The sequence below is a fragment of the Bombus flavifrons genome, chromosome 5, assembly GCF_040668555.2.
Source record: "Bombus flavifrons isolate JBK064 chromosome 5, iyBomFlav1_principal, whole genome shotgun sequence".
NCBI classification, from domain to species: domain Eukaryota; kingdom Metazoa; phylum Arthropoda; class Insecta; order Hymenoptera; family Apidae; genus Bombus; species Bombus flavifrons.
In genome coordinates, this window is record NC_138446.1 from 5,168,091 (window position 1) to 5,186,920 (window position 18,830).

At 29.8% G+C, this 18,830-nt stretch overlaps 1 protein-coding gene across 5 annotated transcripts in view; it reads right to left on the reverse strand.

Annotated features, from left to right (window-relative positions):
* The window catches only part of LOC138179966 (rap1 GTPase-activating protein 1), a 250,070-nt gene that overhangs the window by 8,444 nt on the left and 222,796 nt on the right, over positions 1-18,830 (reverse strand). For all 5 annotated transcript variants that reach the window (XM_069113264.1, XM_069113267.1, XM_069113266.1 and 2 more), the window contains one exon: positions 15,162-15,470. In XM_069113264.1, coding sequence (XP_068969365.1) covers positions 15,162-15,470 — 309 coding nt within the window. The remainder of the gene's footprint in view (positions 1-15,161; positions 15,471-18,830) is intronic.

Genomic DNA, 18,830 nt, shown 5'->3' on the forward strand with positions numbered 1-18,830 from the left:
TAAATGAGGCATCCTTGAAATTAGCCCGATATTACCTAAAAGAAGCCATACATATTTGACTCCCCATTGAACAAATTTGATGGTATTATAGTATTTTGATTTATTGTTGATTATAATATATATTTGTTAGATTACTGATTGAAAAAGCGTAGTGACTGTTACAAAATATATACAGTGATCTGGCAATAAACCGATCAACTTCTTCAGCATATTTCAGAAACTATTCTAAACAAAAAATATTATATAAGCGATGAATCATATTAATTCCTCTAGCGGGTTATGATTCAAAATACTAATATGTACTATTACATACTACTTTGAAATCGTTGTACTATATCCTCATTCTGATTGAAATGAGCTATTTCCTAGAGTATTTATAGTTTGTATTGATAAGAGTAAAACATTGGTTTAGTTGATGACATCCAGTTAGAAGACAATGATGTTAACACATAATAGCATTGCTTTGTTAAGGCTTGTTGCTTGATGGATAGGCAGCGGCCGAGCTGAAACATAACTCCCACGGTTAACTATCCTATTCTTCTTAAATTTTATTGTGATGATGCAAGATATTTTTATATTATACGAAGTTTGGATTATCTTTATTGAGTTACTTTGATAATTGAAAAAGTTGATATTTGACAACCAGCGTGGAATAATTAAATCAACGTATATCGCGACAGAAAAATAAAAGACGATCAGTTTTTATCGATATTCCAGATATTGATTAAAGAAAAAATATTAATTATAGAATAGTCAGACGTTACCGAAACTTTTTACAAAGTGGACTGAATTATCTGAATAATTATTGCGTAGTGATATATTGTAAATAAGAAGAATATGAATGAAAACGAGGTTCGATCCCGTAAGAATATTTTTAAATGTAACATATGTATAATATGTAACTGGCAATTTGTTAAACACGTGCAGCATTTTTTGACCAAAATAGTCCGGTAAAGAAAGAAAGAAAGATATCTGAAAAATTTTTCAATGATGGTGTAAAATTTAAAGAAGCGTAGAAATTAATGATTGATAAAATATTATTCGACGAGCATTTACATATATTATAAGAGAAGAAGTAGGAATTCTAATAACTCAAGACGTAATTATGTGCTTGGATATATAAGATGTATGTTAGATGATATGATGCACCGTGTGTTTTGCGTTACATAATATGCACTACGGCGTAACACGTTGCAGTATCTCATTATCGTACGTTAGGGTAGCGCGTTACATTATATTACAGCACTTGAAGAGATACCTATGTCACTGTATCACGAGATAATAGAACCTATTAATAAAGATAGACTAATTAATTCTCTATATTCTCATATAGCTTAAGACCTATATTTTTTATATACTGTTTTATCTATTCACTATTATACCACTATATTTTAATATTATATTATTATATTGTTAAAAAGCGATCTGTTTATAGCAATTATTAGTTTCTAGCTTTTTATATTAAATGGAGGAATTTTAAGATTAAATTATAAATTGAACTTCCTTACTCAATTTAATGGTATACTATTCATTTCTGGTTTATTTACATTATTAGTATACTACTATAAATTAATGTAAGTAATGTCATTAATGTAATTTATTTCATGTATCTTCAAGTATCCTGGTCCTACTTTCGACTGTCTTCAAAAATGTACCAGCTATAGTACTTTTGGTTATCAGTTGGTAAGTTATAATGAAATATATTAACAACATCTATTTATATTATCTCTTAACTGGTATGATACCAGTTAAGGTTGAATCACTGGAGACCATAATAATTTAGGGTTAGATTACTTAATTTTTGAATTTTTAATTAAACTAATATATTAGTATTGATCTCTACCATAGAGAATGTAAGATACAAAATCAAATTAAATATCCTACATTTCCATACTCTAATGTAAATTATGATAATCATCTATAAGTCAATAATATTATTTGAGGATTACATGTATATTTGGAAAATCATTATCGGTATGATACTTACAGCTCTACGAGATGAAACCAGCATAGTTCATAAACTATTGTTTAATTTTATTATAGTAACATTTAAAAAATAAAAATCAACAAACCAAAATTCAAAGCAAATGAATCTAGAAAAAACAATAATAGTGATAATCTTTGTGTATGTCGTCACGAAAAATATAGCGTGAGCTGCTTGAGTGAAGGTTGAGTATAGTGTATAAGATGTGGTGGATAAGCACACAAAGGGTACACCATCTGGAGATCCCAATAAACTAATAATTCTCAATGTTACCCTTGTCAACTTAGATATCGTGCAGTGTATAGGGTTTTACTCACTCCACGTGGCAAAATCAGTAAAAGAAAAGATTTCCTTTTATCGTCCATTTTTCTTTTTTATTTTTATTAAGTCTTTTAAATCATTTTTAAATATTAGTTTTGTTATTTGATATTCATTATAAAAGAATTTGGTAAATATAATTTATCTGATAAAGTGTGAAGTTATAAACATATATAGAACCTTAAATATATTGTATTTTGTATATTTTCTTATTTTCTTCTGTATACCTTACACTGTATACAGTTTCTCATAATTCCTTGTTATAATTTCTGTTATATCGTATAATCGATATTTTTCTCATGTATCTTAAACAGCAGATTGACATACAATGCATTATATTGAATAATGTACATAAGAAAGTACTAACATCAGAATCTCATGGGAGATCTAAAAACTTAAAAGGAAAAAACGATTCTTGAACCAATATTAGCTATTGTGATAGAAGACATCAAACAGGTTATTTTCAAAGTGAAATTCTATTTAATTTCTAAACAAAGACCTGCTGCATTGATGTACGTTTTGAAAAGATGTCTCACGACTTCGAATTTTTTCCTAAGACCGATTTGCGACTCATGAAAGCGTTTCACCGTAAATATATTGTGTACTCTTGCAACGAGAACAGGATGCGTGCACGCATGCACGCACAATGAGCCCACAAATCTACGCAGTGACGCAACCATCAAGGAACTCCTATTGCATGTATAAAACGATAAAAATACTTAGTTACTTATACGTAATTCGATCCAGTCGTCACTCGTGATTACTTTGCATAGAATATTCGAAGAATTCATAATTTTAATTTGGACGCACGTCTAATCAAATATCTAGTGTCGGAAATATTTGATAACAGAATGCAACCCATTAAATTTGTGTTGCGTAAATATTATATTATAATAAATATTAAATATTAATAAAAATAGTTTCATAAGTATCGTTAATTCTTTATAAGCAGAATTTTGTTTGCTTACAAAGAAAGAGATTGTAATTGGCTAGGAGAATATGCATGTTTATGTATTTGTTAGAAACTTAAGAGTGATGTGACATGATATTATAGTATTGTAATGTGGTAAGTAAGAAATATATTTTTATTTATGTTCTTTTGCTTTGGTTGCCCCTCACGAAAATACAAATTTGCACAAATGTACACAATCTGTTGATTAACAATTTTTAATCAAATTTGAAATTTAGATACCAATAAATAAATCGTTTAACGCTAATATGGTATATTAATGAAATAGGATAATATCTATATAGATGAAATAAAATAAAATTATTAAAATACATATGGATATATACATGTAGTTAGCGTTACAAAATCAAATCATACAGCTACTATAGCGTTCATAGATTGTTATGTATCTAAAATATTTTAGGAATTTTGACAAAAATGTCTTTATATTAAATTATATTCCAATTCTATAGAATATCCGTCTTTTATTCATAAATTTACTTATATTTATTTGCAATATAAATTTGTATTATAATAGCTGTAAAATCAATAATTTAGAAAAAATAATGTCAAAGGAAAGAGACAGAGTAATCATAATGCACAAAAAATAAGATAATATAATGAAATATACCATATGAATGTTAATTAAATACAATTATACATAATTGCTTGTTTGCATTTCTATAATTTTCTATATAAATGTAATAGGTGCTGTACGCAAGATACCAAAGATAATTGTAAACTTTACTATTGTGTAATTGTTATACAAACAGCAATAAAATAAACTTCTATATTAAAATGTGCGAAGTTTACAAAGATGGAGTTATATTTAAGAATAATTAAGCGGTTGTTGAGAAAAGCTTTTATGTTCAAACATGGAACTACTGATAACGCTATCTTTAGCCACGATAATATCGACAAGGTACTGCGTTTCCTTTTTCACATAATTAACTATATTCAATCGAATTCTATTGACATTCACCTGTATGTTTCTTTCGTTTCTGTTATTTTTAGCAATTTTATTACGCAGATAGAGAACGAATTTGATATCAAAAGACAGAATAAATAAGAACAGTAATCGACTTTTGAGGGAATTAATTTTCATCCACATCAAAATATTACATAATTTGATTTCTATAAATAAAATTCAAGATTAACTATTTAGTTGAACTATTTATTTATTTCTATTTATATGATATTTCTCTGCAAATTTGATCGTTTATAGAATGTAAAGAAATTTTATGGTAAGAATAACATTACTTCTATTTCTACAATTGCTTCGTATCATATTTTGCATAATATGTTACAAAGAAATAGTAACAAATAATTTTTATACAGCGCAAATTATACTTAAGAGTGCAGATCAGCAAACATGTTCGTCAATAAACTATTTCACAAACTTCATTCCTTCCTTCATTTTCAGATCTTATCACAAATGTTACTTGTAACAAATATATGACCATTCCTCTCTCGCGTGATTTTTCAACCTCTACATGAGCGACGTATAAATATAAACAATGCGTTAATGAACTTGAATGACTAATACATTGTTTAAATGTATTACTGTGAAAGTGTATTACTGTGTATATTTACACCATTTAAGTATGTTTAAGGGCGTCTCTTGTATTTGAATGATATCTACTAATGAATGTTGGAGAATTTCTGTGTTTGATATTTACTCCTCGAGAGTTGGAAAATGTCTGTTTATGTCTTTTACTGAGAGCGTCCCGAACCTTGCTTTGTATATTCAGGATGCGTGCTGATTGATTGTCGTTAAAAAAGTAATTTTCCAATCAATAGCACCCTAAGTGACGTGATCGCTCTCCACGTGTTCTTACTACGCCTTCTACTATGAGTGGAGCTTTATCTAAACTGATGCAAGACGTTCAGTTTTTCAGAAAGGTTCCAGGTCAGAAACTTCAGCAACTGCTACCGTTATGTATAAGTACATATGTGTTTCTAAATTTCCCTCCGGAAATACCAAGTATATAACACATCCCTTACTACTAAGTACGAAAGAAACTAACGATAAGATTCTAAAGAATATGCGGTTTATTACTCTATAATATATGTATATATTAAGATTAAATTAAAAAATGAGCATTTTTTACGAGCACGCTACAGTATTTACTAACGAGACTTCACGTGTTTCTTTCGTGTGTTCCGGACGGAATAATAAATTTTCGAAACTGGCAAAAACTGGCAAAAGTTTTGGTGAGAATGCTTCAGAGAACTATATTTCAAGGAACATGCTCACGTACATTATGCAAAAAGTATTCGTTAAAGTCAAGTAATGCGTAAAATGAACAAATAGAAGTATATATGTAAATAAATAGATACTATACAGTGTTTCAAGGAAGTGGACCAAGTTATAGTTTTAAATCAGTAGAAGATAAAAAAGATTTTGCTAGCCAACACGAAGATCAAAACAATGGATTCGAATATGTCAGCTTTGGAAATGGATACGTTTCAATCAATTTGTAGGTCGCTTGTATTTCTTTAAATGTAACTACATATTTTTAATGCACTGATACGTTTCCTCATTCTTTATAAAAAAATGTTAAAGTACTTATGTATCTTAAAACGATTACACAGTTCAAAAAATATATGGGTATGTTAATTTTAATTTAGCAAAGTAGTATCTGAATTAATAAGCACCTTTTCAATTAATGACTGAATTTGTTAATAGAACTTAATGTCTTCTTACAAAGAAAAGCCCATCAAAATTCACGTTGCTTCATGGGAAATTCCCTATCTTTTATCGTTTTGGAAGTATGACTTGATCCAATTACATGGGATAATCTGTAACTATATACATATATGTATACAAATGACATGAAAATATTTAGCTTCATAAAGATTAGTAGCATTAAAACATACGGAAAAGAAGTATTACAGAAAGAGACACGTTTGTATCGAATTAATCATTCGTAATTACAATATCTACTTCCACGAGTTCAACAACCGTAAACACTCAAGGCAAACCAAGGTTACGTACGATATTTCTACAACTCTTATCAACAGCAAAGCGTACAAAAATTTAACGTTAATACTAGCTAACTTATATGCACATTCTGTTCTTAATCAATATTGCTTCGTCTCGCTATCAACGAGTTTAAACATGAGCAAAATTTCACCGCATTCCAGTTCGTAATAAATAATTTCGGAAAGAAGTTCATACGTATAATAGTTGAATAAACTCCATGGCAAACGGGATGCCTTAATAATTTGCGTTATAATACGCGTCGCATTCGAGCGAAAGAGTTAATTAGGTGAACGATATTTTATACAACGGATGTATGTACATACATTATTAACGGATTGGTTGGCGGGTAGAGCATTCTAACCGACATTGTCCTAGGTCTTTCCTATATGAAAGAAGAAGAATATGTGGCATGTTCTTAGATTCGAGCTAATGCAATAGCACGAAATATTCCAGGAAGTAGAATAATAGCAATCTTTTTAATTATACTTTTAATTGAATTAATCAGATTTATCACGAACAAAGTCCATGCTGTGTGGTTTCTTTTCTTTCACTCCTAGTATCGTGTATCACGTAGCTTTGAAGGATTATGCTATCACTCATTTCTTTGCATCGTGATGTTAGTGTCTTCGTAGATTCGAGTATAATCTCCTTTATGCGTTAAAAAGTTGCATACATATTTTTTCTTTCTTTCTTTTTGCCACTTGAATGTGGAATTGGAGCGTTATAAGAGAAGTTAAAGTACGTACATACTCCATAAAATATACCAGAGAATGTCTACACTTTTCGAGAATGTATTTTGCTTTCTGTTCTTCTATATACAAGTTTATTTAATAATATGTAGCACGAGGAAATATACGAGAAATACTTTTTAGATTCTGGCAAAATTGTATTTTGTATTTTAAATGGTACTGAATTCGCAAGAGAACATAAATATTTATATTTCTCTATTATTTATTACATCCGCTAGAGTTAATTGCCAATAAAGCTTACAACATACAAAAACGAGTCGTATTACACTATGCGCTCATTTTCCTGTAACTAGATACAAGAATGATTTACTTTTCATAATTTCCTTATTATACGTAAAAATACACCTTGTATTTAAATCAAATAACTTTTTTGATACATATACCTAATACTCTTACATAAGTTTTTGATTATTTTGCTACGCAATAATGGAAAAGCATTTGTGTAAAGAAAACATATATATATGATGCAACCGTTAAAACCGTTAAAATAGAATATAATTCCCTATAAGGTAAAAGTTATAAAGTTAAAATTGTATAAGATGTTAGTACTACTGTATTTGAAATGAATAATACACAATATCAAACAATTTCTTTGCTGTTACTCTTAACTCATCTGTCAATTTTTGAATTAAAGCCATGTTAAAATTTAAACACCAAATAAGCATTTAAATTAATATATATCATGATATAATATCTTCTGTAAAGCTAAATAACTGTCATTAAGTAAATTGTTTTCAAAGTTTCATAACTCTAAAAATATCCGAATGTTAGTAGTTATCAAACCTGTTTACGTAATAGGATGCTAGCAAACATGCATATCAATGACGAATTAGTAAAAATAAAACCGAATATTATACTCAATGCTAAGTCGTGATTAGAATAAAAATTGAACTGTGGTTGTCCTTTTTTCTCTTAAAATTTTTTCACAATATATGATCATTAACATTATTTTCTTATCTTTCCGGTGTTAATAATTGACCTACCCGATATGATTCGGCCATTACTGATAGAAGCTACTTTGTCAACATGCATAAAAAAATATCTCTTACTCCCCATTTTCTCTCTCGCATGTGCCCCTTCGATTCGGTTATCCGAGTAAACTACGGTTATCGTATGTGGCTGATATATTTATGATGATTCTCCAAGCGCTTTACTATTAGCTATCGAGACCCGGATACTCGAGGAAGATAGATAATGGGAGTAAGTAATTGAAGAAAGTCTTAATAATCCTAATGCTTTTAGGATTTTTTAAAAGAATCTTCGTTGCTTCATTAACAATACGACAAATTATGATCTAAGAATCTCTTGCAAGATAATTTTATTAATTGCTTTCATTGCTTTATTGAATTTAAAAAATATTTAAATACGATGTGCTTCAGGAAACGGTAGAAAAGTCGATAAATATATCCTATAGAATACATGCGAAGTATTCAATGAAACAAATAATGTTTGACTTTGTCAGATACTGTATTAAAGTTGAAGAAATTATTACCAATTACTATTTTTGTATCTTCCCTTTCCCATCATACAGACATATATTTTTCTTGAACGTTTCAATTTTAATCATAATTAGACAATTTTGCGTCACCAAATGTAGAAAGCAAGATATTAAAAATAAATAAGATAAATACAAAATCGTTGCATCAGATGTGCATTGAAAGAGATGATAGTAAATGAATGGTTGGATAAAACGGAATGGAAGGAATAGCGTTCATTATTTCCTAGAAGAGTAGAACAGTAAAACTGGGAAAGAAATAAACATACCAGTAGCTACAATGCACCATTTCGTGTACTAATTGGAGAAGAAAATTGATCTAACCATTCTCCTAACAGTTCTTTATTCATCACAATTCGAAGTAATTTCCGCGTTACTTTATGGCAATTACAGGCAAATATTATTATATTGATATAATTGTGTAAAATTATAACTGGATATGTTAATTAGTAAAAATTAAAGTGACTATAAATGCATTTAATAAGAAAAATTAGTATATTTCTTATTAAGAAATTGAATTTAAGCAATGTTGTAGCTGTTGTTTTCAATTAAAAGACAGTTTTTGGTTAAGCACAAAGTGAATTAATTAAACAATTAAACTAAATGGTATAACGTACTCACTGATTCGGCAAACAGATAAAAACAATTTCATTTCATTAAAAAGAAAGGAATGTACTTTAAGGTAATTCCTGAAAACACTTCCCAAAAGCACAAAGTTGTTTCCTCATGAATTCCGTCTTCACGACTCTATGAAATTTACAATAGCTTAGAAACTTTTCCTCTTCCTTTGTCCGCTAAATTTATGTATGAAAACTTTGCCTCCCTTTATTTTTAAAAACGAGACACTTGAGAGATAAAGTATGCTACTTTATTTATTTTTATGAATTTTAATATCAAACTTTCAATCTATGTTTCCCTGCGTGGCAAGCGAAAGTAATATTGTAATTAATACTTCGATCACTTCTAGAATAATTACATTAATGTAATGAATAATTAAAAACTGCTTTTTAATTTGAATTTATATTAAGAATTATTTTTCTAGAAAAATGTCCTTATGTAAGAATAACCCACAAATAATAAATCTAAATAATTAAACCGTTTGTATATAATACATCAACTTTCATTCTACTAAATATCAATTTAATAATTCGAAATATGTATGATGCGGAAAATATCTATATTATTCGAACAATAAACTATTTTAATAGATGCACGATTAGGATTATGAGTGAAAATACTCGGTTATATAAATTATTGCAATAACAGTTTCAGTGATCTACAATCAACGAGAATACAATTATGTGTACTGTACAAAAAATAAACGAGAGATCTAGTAGTACAATTTGTAATAGATCGGAAATTTGATAATCGAAACTAGCATTAACTCCAACTTCGAAATAAACATGTTTCTCATTAATTTGTAACAGTAAAGATAAATCACTATACACGCATGAGTCTCTCGGTATTCTACAAACAGAAACGCCCAACACTTAATTATACTTTATTAATTCCTCATTATACCTTATTAAATAGAACGTTTACTCGCGATTTCCGATATTCTCACGTCACAGAGGAACGATCGGCGCACGAAAGCCCATTGGAAAGGTAAAGAGAAAGCGAGCAGTTATATCCTTCAGAATTCCGCGCGGTCTCCCGACATTTCAATGAAAACCGCACAAAGCTATAAAAGAAAAACCCCGGAAGAAGCGGACAAAAACAACGCAACTGAAAGAGCCTGACCGTAGCGTAGCCAACGCAGAGTTAGTATCTACACAAATAATTCTGCGTTGGAAAATGAAGGACGAGGGAGGAGGATGACGAGCAAGAGAGCAAGCGGAAGAAAAGCGAAGGCACCTTAAAAGCAGTTAAGGATGAAAATCAGGGATGTCGAAGAGAGGAGGCGAGGTGAGTTTCTTCTTATATAGGTATTGCTTGTAGACTATGAGAACGTTCCCACTCCCACGCCCGGAGTACTCTTTTCCTTTACCTGCACCTCTTTCCTTCTCCTTTTCTTTCTATCTCGCTTCATCTTCCTTTTCTATCCACCTTCATGATTCCTACGTGTGTAGAACGCTCGCATTCGCAAGCCGTACTACAGGGTGATTGTAAAGTAATCTCGCGTTTTCTTATATTGCGCAGGAATAAGATCGAGATTGTAAGCCAACATAATAAATCCATAAAAGAAATCAAATCCGTAAGATATTTATGCAAAATCCGTAAATACGTAAATGCCCGGATATTTGTGTAGTGTAGATATATAAGAAGACGAATGAAAGTTGGTTCTATGTTAAGGTCGATGATACTTATCCCAGACTGGTACACTGCAGCTGTCTTTTATCAAGATGAGACACTTCTTACGATACGGAGTATATCTTTTATTTTTTGTGTGGAATGAAAACGAGAAGTTTCAGATACTCACTAGAGTAACTCACAACAGCATTCCTGTACAAGTTTATTTGTCTGCTTTTTAGCTTAACCCTCTTTCTCTCTTCATTAATTATGTAATTTTATTAACGTTGTTATTTAAATAAAATATGAACAAACTAATTTCAGTGATTTAAGCTTGCATATATTTTGTAACAGAGATACATTTATACTCTCTATGTTTACTTTATCAATATTGTATTACAGGAAAATAGAGTGAAATAAAACAAAGTTAAATACAACGAAATATGCAATATCACACACAAAAAATAGATTAATATCGTTACGTTATCATTACGTTGTAAAAAAATGATGCGAGTAGATGTATTTTTTTATCTAAGGATCGAATTTATTTTCTAATCACCCTGTATTTACCGAGAGCCATCATGCTTTGCAGCACGCATAGTGTTTTACATATGCATGTCTTGCCCATTAACCGTGCTTGGAGCAGTTGCAGGAGAAACGGCAGAAATTAGTTCTTCGCGTGATATTTTTCAAAATGCGTGCAAATTTTGCAATAAAATTAGAATTATTCGGTTCAGCGATCGACGTTATCAGTTTTTCCAATTTATCTTTAACGACTTTATAACCAAAGGAATTAAACAGATTTAATAACTTTGGAATGTTAATTTTAATGAATGAATAGTGTCGTAACACGACCGAGATAATTAGCACTTAAAATAATTCGCTTAATTGTTATTCAAATAAGTTAACTGGAACTTAAAATCTCGGTTAAACGAACTGTGAAACGATCACTCGGTGAAACGATATCAGTCGAATATATTTTTCACGTAAAATCTAATTTAATTTAATTTATATATTTTATTTTCCATTTCTATCGGAAAATGTCAAAGATGCTATGCTATTTTTATATGTTTTTTATTGATTAGGCTTAGTAATGTAATATGTAGTAGAAAATCATCTTGCAAAATCACCGCGAGCCGTATGAAAGCCGTGCTGCTCATTGAATTTCAAATTTTCCATTTTACAATTTTTCAATCGGGCTGCTTCTTCGGAATAAATTTCGATACTCGTTTCCGTAAGTTTGATATACTCGTACATACAAGTATTTCAATGATTTTCCCATTGTATATGCATCTTTGATCAACATTCGCCTCTTTTTAATCAAACTATGTAGATATATTGTTCGTTCCCTCAACTGTATTGGGTGCATTTACGCTCATAAATATAAGAACGTGTTTCCATGATTCTGTTTAAATAACGCCATTACTCTTGGGTACAATGAAGTAATTAGCAAAAGGATACAGACGGTGATGTTCACAATCATCAGTGCTTGCTTCAACCTGCATATCTAGGCATTGTTTCAGAGTAGAATGACTAATCGGCTCAAGGTACACTGGCTAATCGTTATAATCTTATAATTTCTTCTCAACACTGCCCAATCATTATGGATTTACAATTTTAGTAGCTACTCCAAAGCGATTTCGTACAACGTGTAACCATAAAATGGTAGTAAAACATACACGATGGAATTTATATTCGACTAGTTAAACTAAGGGGCTAATTAATCTACAAGATCGAGCATCTATCGAAAGACATATACAAATTAATGCAAATTATTGGACAACGAAGCTTTATCGGTTCGTAATTCCAACGAGATACGAAACTTTCAGGAAATCGGTATATCTTGATACATTTGAACACCATAGGCATCAATCGATAACCAATATTGAATTCATGTACGCAATACAGTTTATGGAAACCTAAACACGTTTCAATTTTGCATTATTCGCGTATCGTAGTATTAATTAACTTCTGTAACGTTTAAAGTTACTGTAACTTTACGGAAAGAGAAATTTATTTTTTAGGTATGCAGATGCATATATTCGCTATAATTTTACGAAAAAATACAACAATATACGACAGTATAATTATAACTTCTAAAGCCTCCGTATTTTAGGGGATGCTTTGCGAGGAATAAATATGTATAATAAATAATGAAATACATTAAAAAATTAGAATTTTATTGCAAAAAGAAATTATTATATTTAAAGCAATTTATGATTAAAATAAATTACCTATGATAAGCGTTCGAGTTCTGTTAAAGTATAATATAATAGCAAATATCAACTAATATGTTATGTAAGTTTATTTGAAATTATCGGATATTTTAAGGAAACTAAGTGATATTTTTATATTTTACATTTGCAGATATCACATGAGAATTAAGTATAACGACTAATCTTTTTATTGATCAATGTTTCGTAAGAGTGCTCGTGAAAATTGTGCGTTTCTTAACGCCACAGATTGGAGTCGTTGCTATTAAAATTCTTAAATTTATTTTTGATTTAATAGTATAAATAAAATATGATTCTATTAAAAAAATAAAATAAGATACCTTTGGCAATTTATATTTATGAATAAATATTATAAGCATTCTTCTTAATACATTATATGTATGATAGTTAAGAAACTTCAAAACACATTATGTTTCAATGAAATTGTATAAGAAAGCTCTATTTTCGTAAAAAATGCGATTAAATAATGTCATAATTGTAGTTTAAACAAGAAACCTTTCAGATGTTTTATATATAAATTAATCTCGTTGTACTTCCTTTACTGAAACCTATTCAAATTCGTCATGTGACGAAACATAAAATGAATATGCATAATGAAAGTAATGCATATAAAATTGTGAACATTGTACTCCGAACGAAAAATAATTTCATAAGACCAATTTTCAATTCATATTTCGTTAAAGTAATGTTCAATTAATACTTTATAAGACTTTAATTTTCAGTTGTAATTTCATAAAAATAGTTTCCTACGCTCGCACTTTCGACAACAGTGTAGTTAAAGTGTCATTTTTAATTTTCTATCAATAATTTATTTCAAAAACAATTAATTTGGTCTGTTATATATCGTACAAAAAAATATAAAAAAATTGTAATACTTATTACACAATACTAGCAGATTCTACACAATCTGAATGAAAGTTCAAACGGACGATGAAATACTATAACGCAACTGAAAAATTGAAATTAAAAACATTTTTTTTGTACGTAACATAATCATATTATATAAGAAAACATTTATATTTACAAAATTGTTTACATTTCCCTTTCTAAATTTTATACCATAAAAATGAATAATTGATGAGCTAATATTATTTTCAATATAATTAAAATTTAACTGGTTTTGCTTGTTTGCAAAACTTACGTACATATTCCAACACGAAAGTGGTAGTAAATTACAACTTACGCTAGAAGTCGTTAGTAATAAGCATGTAGCGTAGTCTGGAAACCTGTATCTTATTAAATAGTGAAAGAAGTATTTGAGTACATACATATATAAGTATACTCAACATCTGATATTTAAGCAACGCCTAGCATTTAAGTTTCATAAAAATAAAAGTGAAATGATATATAATAAAATTATTATAAGTCTATAATCACATTTTCTCTCTCAGAAGATCAGAGAGTTAAAAAATTATTTTCCTGAATCCTGAATTAATAATAACATATATCTTTCAGTACCTAAAAAAAGCAGATATTTACTTTATATCTTTACAAATACTAAATAAACACCTAAACAAACATTGAATATCTCTGTAAAATGTAATTTTACGAAAAATTAATTTAATTTATACTTGAAAATCTAAACACCAATTCACCACGTACAAATTGTTTTTGTCTTCGTGTTTAGTTCATTGAAAATCATTTTCTTACATTTATACATTAAAATTATTTTAAAATCCTCGACTTTTTAACACGGGCATTAAATGGAATTACTCTCTATATTTCATACTTTTCATTGTTTACGTTGAGCTTTTAAAGGTATTAATGGTGTTTTAGTAATTCCTCCAAGAATGAAAAGAATTTCTAAATATAGGAAAAAAGCTCCATAATTCACATTAGAAGAAGCTCCACATCAGTCCTAAATTTAATATTTAGAAAATGAAATAGGTTAAAGTTTTGTAACTGATATATTCATTTCAATTAATATGCATACTCTACTTTATTCAAAGTAAGTATTGTTAAGTAATATTATTAAATATAATATTACTAAATTTATTATCATTTTTTAATTTATTTTTTAATTTATTAGAAGCCTGACTTGTGGTCTGTAAAATTTCACTAATAATGGTTCAATCGTGCAAGTCAGCCCAGGAAGTATTTCAAAACAGTATGAACAAAACAGAATCTGATAAAATGGATATAAAAATAAAATTCACGATTACTATGTTAAATGTCGAAGAACATATTAGAGAATATACTCGTACATAATTTACATACCCTTCCAACGAAGAATCGCCTATAACATTTGGCTGTATCATCTTGGTCTATCCTGGGTTGCCATGCAGGCTGCGCCGGAAGTAACGCCCTGCCAGCTGAGTCCAGGGCGTGTCGATGATCGGTACCGTCGACCCAGTATCCAGGCGGTGTCACCACAAGAGGTGGCTGAGTTCCGGAAGTGGCTTGCTGAAGCGCAGCCTCCATAAGAGCCCTGCCAGCGGGTGCATCGCCAACTGGTGACGGGGATGGCGTGGGTGTGTGATTATTCTGATTACCAGGACTCGACGCTGCCCTGTCCTCCCTCGGGGTCTGTAATCACGGCAGGCCAGTTCGATATGAGCTCAAATTCACCTCCAATGTAGTCTATCTTTTAAAAGCCCTTTCAGAATTTTAAATTGAATCGTTAAGAGATCTAGAACTTTCCACAATTTAAGCCACTCTAATAATTGTCATTTTAGCATTTCGCTATCTTTAATAATACCCCGAAGAAAAGATTAATGGTGCAACGACTAAAAAAGCTTTTATACCAGAATATCACAAATATAGAATCAAATATATATGAAGCATTTTTTAACTTGCGGTAGTTCTTATATCAAAATTCTTATTATTTGTGTTATTTAAATTATGTTGGACATTGTGACTTATTAAAGAAACGCATGTGAGCAATTTTTCGCGTTCTTTCTCCTACCATTCTTATTAAATCTATGAAGAGAATCGTTTAATTTATGAAACCAATTAACCAATTAAAGCGCATAATACAATTCCGCGCATTGTATTATAAGATACAGACATACAAGACCTTAAATAAGGTATTAAAGATATTAAATAATTTCAATTATGGTATTCGTTTATTCTTCTTATACATATGGCTGCAGAGGCTCACAAAAGTATTTGAGCACTAACCATAAAAAAATTTATATACATTTTTAAATAAATTTTATTTATATGTGTGTTGTGTAAACACCGTCTTCAATATATCATAAATTTTTTAAATGATCTAAATACTCCAGTTTATTAATATTAACAGTATTTAATTAATATAATGTTTTATACTACATACATGTAGTTAATATGACTGATCGTTTAAATACTTTTGTAATCTTTGGAAAACATACACTTGCGCTAAATATCCTGTTGCTTCTATATATATATTTAGACTTGTTCCAAACTTTATTAATAGTTTAAAATGTTAAAAATGTTTCGTATAATATAAGTACATAATATATCCATAACAGGTTTCTACAAGTGTTCGAATCGGTTCATAAGCAAATATATATGTATGTACGCACAAATATGCAGTTCTAAATATGTATTCAATCGACATTGAAGAAGAATATTCATTTATTTTAGGATATACGACGTAAACTAACTGTACATTACGTGTACTTGCCATAAAATATTGCTGAACGGTTTTGTTGGCCGCGGGGGAAGCAAGCAATTATTTTTCTTTCTTCTCGCTTTCTTTTTAACTATTATTATTAGAGTACCGTGGCTGGCGCTTATACTTCTTTATTACATATGCGCTTTTTAATGAATTTCATTTGGCATTGTTACCAGCAATACATGTTGGTCCTGTACCATTAACGTATGGAACTTCTACACTCGCTTTCTATGTTTCTTTATCGTGCCACCCCTTTTACGGAACTTTGAATAGTTTCAGTTACATAAAGAACCAGAATAGGATGCAGTCAATTAATGCCAACTACATATTCAGTGTAACAGACGCGAGCAAATGATGTAACAAACTAATTAAAAACAAATTGATGAAACTCCATTTTATGCTGTTCTGGATTCATTAGTGAATAACATTCGCTTGATACGTGTACCGTGTAGTAAATATATTACATATATTACATTTTGCCGAATGAAATTTTATCGTGTTGCTCGTTTTATAATGTTTTTGACAGTCGATACGTTCTGTTCTGTATATGGTGAGAATAGAGAAGAATTATTTGTTATGTACTTTTGTCAAATAACGTTGAAATTGAAACACTGAATTTGGACAAATGCTACGTTAAGTTGGATATATTAAACGTAGTAAAGAAAAAATTAAAGAAAAAATCCGGAATTAGTCAACAAGTACTATTTTTTAATAAGACAATATTAGACTTTGTCTTATCGACAAAGTGCAAGCAGACAATTCTAGGTCTTAACTGGGATGTTCAATCTTAATTGCCTTACTCATCGCGTATTTTTGCATCTACGAATCTTTTATCATGACAAGAAATCAGATACTCTAGAAGTCTGTAAAAGCTTCAAAGAAACCGCTAACGGAAAAGATAAGTTAAGTGCAAAATATAAATAAAAAACATTGATACTCGTTGTACTATTATTTCGAACCAAATTATGTTCTACGTACAGTGACTCAAGTTAATAATATTTTTAAAATCGAGTAATACGATTATGACTGAAGTGTAAACAAAGAGAGTTTACATATCTTACTATATAAAACAATTTTTTTTATTAATCCTAGTCTAATTCACAGCGAGCAGAAGCGATAGTAAGTAACAGTAGGAAACAAGAGAAACTTGGGTTGAATGTAATTTCACAGCAATTACTCAACTTTTACTCAACTATGTAATCGCTTTAAATTCCTAACGTATGCAGGGGCTCGCGTTACTATCTAGTATCCTGTTTCATTCTGCTTTAGCTGGTGCGTTACATAAATAAAAGTGCACTTTCATACAATTTCAATCATGTCGCAACGCTGGCACTGAAGCGATCGATCGATCCACCGGAAGGGAAGAGGCAAAAGAAATGGTCGTATTGCAGGAAATCGGAATGTCTTCGACAATTCCGCATGTTCATGAAACCAGAACGACTGAATGGTTTCTCGGATTGAAAAAGGAAGCGAAGTAACTGCATCGATGAATGTCAGTTAACATAAATGTCGAATACATAATGCAAGGTGTGGATGAAAGTATTGTTCAAACAAACAGAAGGTGATTCGTTATGAAAAAATAAATCAAAAATGTGAAATAAACATTTATCATTCGACGTTTAGTTTTCCAGAGAAGCAATTCTAAAAAACCGTTGCGTATGTACACACTAATAGTTCTATTTCTCCTCTTTTAAATCCGATAATTCATGAAAGTCATGTAAACGTTGCATTAAAAAATTTAGATATTATATTAGAAGTATAATAGATATATTATTTGAATTACAGAATTGCTCAGCGAGCCTTACTTTGGCTATATATACACTACTGAAAATATTTATTGTACGATTCGATTGTATGATACTAAAAGTGCAATAATCTCATACGAAATTCGTTTTCTGGCCGCTTGTACATTTGCCTGTTGAACAATCTGACCCCAATCATACGCAGATTTCCTCCTTGAAGTATTTCTGATCGATTAAAAAATGTCGTATTTATTTCGAATTAAGAAAAAATTGATCGATCAAACAGATTTTCCTTTTTATAATTTTCTTACTAACATTTTTTTGTTCTGCTCTATTTTGGTACAAATACATTGTGATAGCTAAACTATGGATGTTTATCGCAAAGGATATAAGCATTATATACGCAAAAATGTACAAAATTCATCAAATATGAAAAGATATATAAATATTCAAAGCCAGCTACTTCTCATAGTATGAACCGATGAAATTAATTTTCATTTAGATTCCTATCTTTTTTTTCTTGGTTAGGTATACCTGTCCACAAAA